Here is a 6,262-nt window from a genome sequence, read left to right on the forward strand (position 1 = left end):
TGCTGCACAGAGAAGACAGGGTTCAAAAAGGACGGCTGGGAAGCATAAATTTCACACACACTCGCAATTCGACATGCCGTTCCACACATTGCGCACGCAACGCTTCAATGTCAGTAGCTGAACACATCCAACTACTCGCCTATCAATGGCGGTGCAGGAGGTTCCCAAAGCGACATCGGCGCGGGACGCCGTAATGGAGGGCGCCGGTAATTTCCGATATCTGGGGGCCTTACACGTGCACTGGCATCGGACAATACACGGGAACATTGCGTTCGCCTCCATCAAAGCACGGCCGCCACGGCCGGGATTGAATCCGCGGTCTCCGGCTCAGCAGTCGAGCGCCCTAACCACAGAGCCACCGCGGCAAGGCTCACCTATCAATTAGCAAAGGAAACGTGAACTGCCGCGGAATTATGCCTTAATGCAGCACTGAACATAGGAACTCAGCGACACATCAAGAAAATACTACAGAGAGAAGCTACGCTACATCTTACGCAATTACTGTCGCGTATAGGAAATCGTGTTAAGAGGTAGGGGAAAAAAACATGCCTAATCGGATTTTAAATCGCTAAATCACACAACTGAAGCAAGAATTCAGCGCCAATGAGAGCAAATACGACCGTGACAAGCTACGCCATTGCACGTGGCAACCAAGTCGCGTGAAAAAATTCGCGTTTGGTGCTAGTGGAGAAAATAAGCACAAATCGCATTTTTCGGCCGTCTGTAGAAAACGCTCACAGCAGTTCAGTAGAAAGGGCTTGGCATGCATTCACTCTTATCGCTCCAGCGCGCACGGTTGCGCTGAGCGCGTAGCACCTTGTCTTTTTCTTATTAATTCGCCTCTCAGTAATTGATCTGCACGGGGAAGCGATAGGGACCCTGTCAGGACCTATTCAACAATCCCGCGCAATTTCCTTCCCAATTTTCTCAGTGAAACTTTGAGCAACTAACCACAGGTATTCGACAGAACACAATCACGGCATTAACCTAACCAAAGCAGGCGACGTAACAGAACAGCAGGTATAATTACGCGAATCGACTTTACGGCTCGCACGATGATTTCAAATGGGGATCTTCCGCATGAAAAACACGTGCGGAACAATCGAACTCGCACGTGTGGAGCGCGGACAGCACGTTGAGATCGAGGAAGAACACGCGTCATGGAGATCTTTTTTGAAAAAAAAAAACATATTGAAGCGTACCGTTGACTAGCGCCACTACCCTCAATTTTTGGCGTATTGAAACTGATGCGTAGGTAAAAAGCCTTACAATTTTTTCCCTCCCAACGAAGCGGCCACAGGCCACAAACAGAAAAATTTTTAATTTTTTGTTTTGCAAGTTCTTTATGAGAAGTTTTAGCGCCACGGTGGTTCAGGTACACTGTGGGCTCAGGTCTATGGTCACAAGTAAAACTCATTGGAGGGTACACTTCTGAAAAAGATCGTCATGATAAGACAAAAAGGTGACTGGAAGTAAGGTAGCAGATGCATATTTAGTTTCCGCATTTCTCCTGTACCGAGGAGTATGCACCCGCAGTATACTGAATGTTACGAGACACACCAAATGAAATGCGAATAAATGTATAACGTACGGCGGAATGCGGTAACAGGGACGCGATGACAGCAGTAATCGTGGACAATAAGCTAGGAGTAAGAGCGTGCGCGTCAATTCGAACGAGGCTTCCAAAGGAAGCTGAAGAAACAGCAATGACTCAGCAACTACACGCAGTCAAATATCGAAAGTCTTTGTTCGAATCTTGCAGCAATCCCCGAGCCCGTAAGGCATATGTAGTAGCTCACGATAAAAATGGTGGGCACGGCACTGCCCGAGGACTTACAGCGCTTTCATCCAAAGTCCCGCAGGAGGGACAGCGAGAAAAGCTAACAAGTAAATAAGAGGCACCTACCATAAGAAAATTGATTAAATCTTTTTATTGCTATCACGACTCCTTGATCTGTGACCTATTGGGAGGGGGAGCAGGGCATAAAAGTTCACATGTGGCGGTCCACGCTGGTGGCGCGCGCAAATAAAGCCCAGAAGGACTGAACACTGAACAGAACAGACGTGCCCTTGGAGCGAGCGGAGTTTCGCAGAATCTTGCACAAGATACACCGCAGTAGATATCAGAATAAATGTCCATTCTGTGTTGCATGCACGGGCGTCTGAAGAAATAAACCTACCACTACTACACAAAAGGTTTGGTTTATGGTTTATGGGGGTTTAAAATCCCAAAGCGACTCAGGCTATGAGGGCCGCCGTAGTCAAGGGCCCCGGAAATTTCGTCCACCTGGGGTTCTTTAACATAGCAAGTACACTATACAAAAGGACGCGAAAACATGCAGGCCTGCACGATGACGCGCCTTTGCCAGTGCCATGACTGTTGCCCTAATTCATGACAGCAGCCTTTTATGGTTATTGCAACATTCGTCCCCACGTTCACACTTGGCTATTCGGTGCACAGGAAGCGCGGAACGACAGGACGTACCAACGGCGCATGCAACGGGATTATGTCCAGCGTCACCATATACCGGCGTATATGAGCTGCTAAAACATATTTTCGCCGTAACAAGCGAGCACTTGGACATTGGGAGAAAGTGCTGTCCAGCAGACCGAGAGAGCAAGAGATAACTGGCCTGAAGAGCAATTAAAGGAGGTGGCAGAATCAAATGGGGTCCTTTTTAAGCACTCCACCCACGGTCAAAAAACCTCTACAGAGTTTTGATCATGAATTCATTTATTAATCATTTATTGATTAATTCCACCTTCCTCTACGCTGCTAACGTCGCTGACGCTGCTGGCTTTGGCTACTGCTGGCTGCCTCGCTGCTTTGGCTATTGCTGGCGCTCTCCTCATTTCCTCTTTTGTCGTTTGTCCCTGCACGCGGTCGGTCCTCGTTCGTGGTCATCGTTTGTTCGACATTTGGGACTGCTTGGAACTGCGCAGCTTTATTTCAGCTCCGCGATGCCATCGAAGTGGCAAAAGTACCGCACCGTGAGGAAGCAGTATCTACAAATCTTGGAGGAACTCGGCATCCCTGAAGTCACAGCCAAGCGTTCCCCTGCACTCCCTCCGATGCGACGAGGTTGCGAAGCCCCCTCGGAAGACTTGTGCGCCATTCCAGGCCCGTCACCCTCAGGATCAGGGGCAAGCAAGCGGCTCAAAATGCAGGTCGGCGCCGACGGTGCTTGCGCCAGCGGCAGCGGACTAGCCGACGAACTAGACTCTCAAGGAGGACGCTTGCCCACATCACGTTTAGAAGGCGGCGCAGATGAGGGTGATCGTTGAGCGCAGAACAGCCAGTGCAGCGAGTCTAGCGAGACTGGCTCAAATGACAGAGTCAGATGACAGTGATAGCAGTGAAGTAATGCCTGCTGATGCTGCATACCCAGTCAACCCAGCGGGCAGCCAGCAAAGTGAAGCTTTCTTTCAAATGCCTGTGGAAGCAGAGCATTCTCCAGCACAAGAATTAGCCCTCATTGCAAGCAAGCATAATATGACTCACAAATGCCTTAACGACGTCCTCAATTTTTGCCGCCGGCAAGGGATCGCAGGCCTTCCCAAAGACGCAAGGACCTTGATGAAAACCGAAAGAAAAGCCAACCTGGAGCACGATGGGTCTTTTGTGCATTTTGGCCTTGCGGACGGAATTGCACAGGCAGTTGGGCATGGACCTGTGCCACAAAATGTCCAGCTTCATGTGAACATTGATGGACTGCCATTGCATAAAAGCACCCAGACTGCGCTGTGGCCAATTTTGTGCCGTGTTACCAACATTACCGCTTCTGCACCTTTCATGGTCAGCGCATAGTGTGGTGCAGGGAAGCCGCCGTGCCTTGCAGACTACCTGGCCCCATTCCTCAAAGAAGTTGACCACCTGACCTGTCATGGACTGGTCATCAAAGGAAGTCATGCGAATGTTACTCTCGCTGCTGTAATCTGCGATGCCCCTGCTAGGAGCTTCGTGAAAGCCATTACTGGCCATAGTGGCTATCACGCATGTGAACGCTGCAGTCAGAAAGGGTGCTACCTTGAAGGCAGGCTCACGTTTCCTGAGCTGCATGCACCGCAGCGCACAAATGAATCATTTCGTTCCCAGGCAGACGAGCGGCACCACACTGGCGTTTCGCCATTTACATCTCTAAATATCGACATGGTGGCATGTTTCCCAACGGAATACATGCACCTCGTCTGCCTGGGCGTGATGCGGCGCCTTCTTAGAAACTGGGTCTGCAAAGGACACGCAGCAAGACTGGGCAGAGTTCAAAGGGCTGAGCTCAATAACAGGTTACGAGAAGCAGCCACAGACTTCCCCAGCTTCTTTCAGCGGAAGCCGAGGGGAACTGAAGAACTGGACAGATGGAAGGCAACGGAATTTCGTTCATTTCTCCTTTACCTGGGGCCAGTTGTGCTGAATTCTATTTTAACAAAAGAGCAGTACGAGCACTTTGTGATTTTTCATGTGACTGTACGCATACTCGTGTCGCCAGAACATTATGCAGCACTGAACGAGTTTGCTCGGGACTTGCCCATTTATTTTGTGCAGGAGTTCGGCAAGCTGTATGGACCCAAGCAACTTGTCTACAATGTTCATTCGCTTATTCATCTGCCACAGCAATGCCTGGACCATGGGCCTCTGGACAGCTTCAGTGCTTTCACATTTGAAAGCCATCTTGGGAAAATGAAGAAGCTGCTACGGACGTCCAACAAGCCTCTAGCGCAGCTAAGCAGAAGAATGTCGGAGAAAAGACTGCTGCCACACCATAGCACGCAGCAAATGGAGAGGAGTGTGAAGGTAGGGGAGTGCTACCTTGTAGAAGATCGCCCTGTTGTCATCATTGATGTGTATGAAAATACTGTCAAGGCTGGCATTTTGCCCAATGCCAAGGATTTTTACAAGACCCCACTCCCCTCATCAAGGCTGAACATTTGGCGCTGCCGTGCTCTTGGCGATGAGATAATGACCTGGCCCCTGTCAGACATCAAAGAGAAGGTCCAATGCCTAAAGTTGAGATATAAGCGAGGGCATGTCATTTTGCCACTGCTTCACCTGCACTGAAAGCCAGAATTGGTATTGGCAGAACCTTTGTCATAAGTTCGGTTTGGTTTATTGGGGTTTAACTTCCGAAAGCAACTCAGGCTATGAGGGATGCCGTAGTGAATGGCTCTGGAAATTTCCACCACCTGGGGTTCTTTAACGTGCACTGACATCGCACAGCACACGGGCCTCTAGAATTTTGCCTCCAAAGAAATTCAACCGCCGCGGCCAGGATCGAACCCACGTCTTTCGGGTCAGCAGCCAAGCGCCGTATCCACTGAGCCACCGCGGCAAGCCTTTGCCATAAGTAATGTGTTCCGTATGAAGGGAACAGCTCAAAGTATGCATCATTCATCTTGACTACCTGGGTTTGGTTTATGTGCATTGACATCGCACGGCACACAAGCATTTTTGCATTTCACCTCCATCGAACTATGGCTGCTGCTGTTAGGATCAAACTTGTGTCATTGAGATCAGCACAGGGATGCCAAAGCCACACTGCTTCTGTATTTTGCATCTATCGAAATGCAGCACAGCTTGCATGTGACTTGTAGCTTTGTGCTTAGTAGCAGGATGCCACTGCCATTAAGGCAGCTAGCGGTTGTGCTGGCATAAGCCACTGAAGATATATGACACAGCTTTGGAGTCATCCTTTCTGAGGTGCATGCACCAAAATGTGTGTGTATGTACCTTTCTACATCGACATCTCCAGCCCTGAAGCCTTTGAAGAAACCTTGCCTGGCGCTGGTTTCATCTCTGCAGATAACGGCCCTTTTCGGGGCCACCCAAAAGCTGCTGGCAGGGCTGCAGCTGCGCCTCTGAAAACCACGTGTTCCTCTCGAAAATCATCTCAACTTAGTAGTGTACTACAGAAAGCAGACTAGTATGGGGTATAACTGCTTGAAAGCAATGTGTAAAGGAACTTTATTGCAAAAAGTCACAACTGACTAATGTAGAGCTTGAACATGAGATGGAACTAGTGTGCTATAAGTAAAGCCTCGGGATGTAATTTTCTAATGTCCTTTTACGTGAGGAACCCATCACTGTTCTTTGCACTCCCCACATGCAAAAATATATTTCTGCCAGCAGTGTGCAGTTCACTGCTGATGTAGAATAAGGGCAGTTGTTTGTATGCCATGCAGCCCTGGCCTCATGTCGTTAGGCTATGGCTATTTCTTAAGAAGAGGCAACATCCAAAGTGTACGCTTTTCTCACTGCACCTCTTTC

At 49.3% G+C, this 6,262-nt stretch overlaps 1 protein-coding gene across 1 annotated transcript; it reads left to right on the forward strand.

The window, feature by feature from the left end:
- The first annotated feature begins 3,848 nt into the window (after window positions 1-3,848).
- Window positions 3,849-5,059, forward strand: LOC149356062 (uncharacterized). Its single transcript, XM_089577734.1, has one exon. It carries the CDS (start codon window positions 4,151-4,153, stop codon window positions 5,054-5,056), a length of 906 nt encoding a protein of 301 aa, XP_089433860.1. The 5' UTR covers window positions 3,849-4,150; the 3' UTR covers window positions 5,057-5,059.
- The last annotated feature ends 1,203 nt before the right edge of the window (window positions 5,060-6,262 follow it).

This window comes from Amblyomma mixtum, chromosome 3 (assembly GCF_055824585.1).
Source record: "Amblyomma mixtum isolate Tamu chromosome 3, ASM5582458v1, whole genome shotgun sequence".
In the NCBI taxonomy this organism is placed as follows: domain Eukaryota; kingdom Metazoa; phylum Arthropoda; class Arachnida; order Ixodida; family Ixodidae; genus Amblyomma; species Amblyomma mixtum.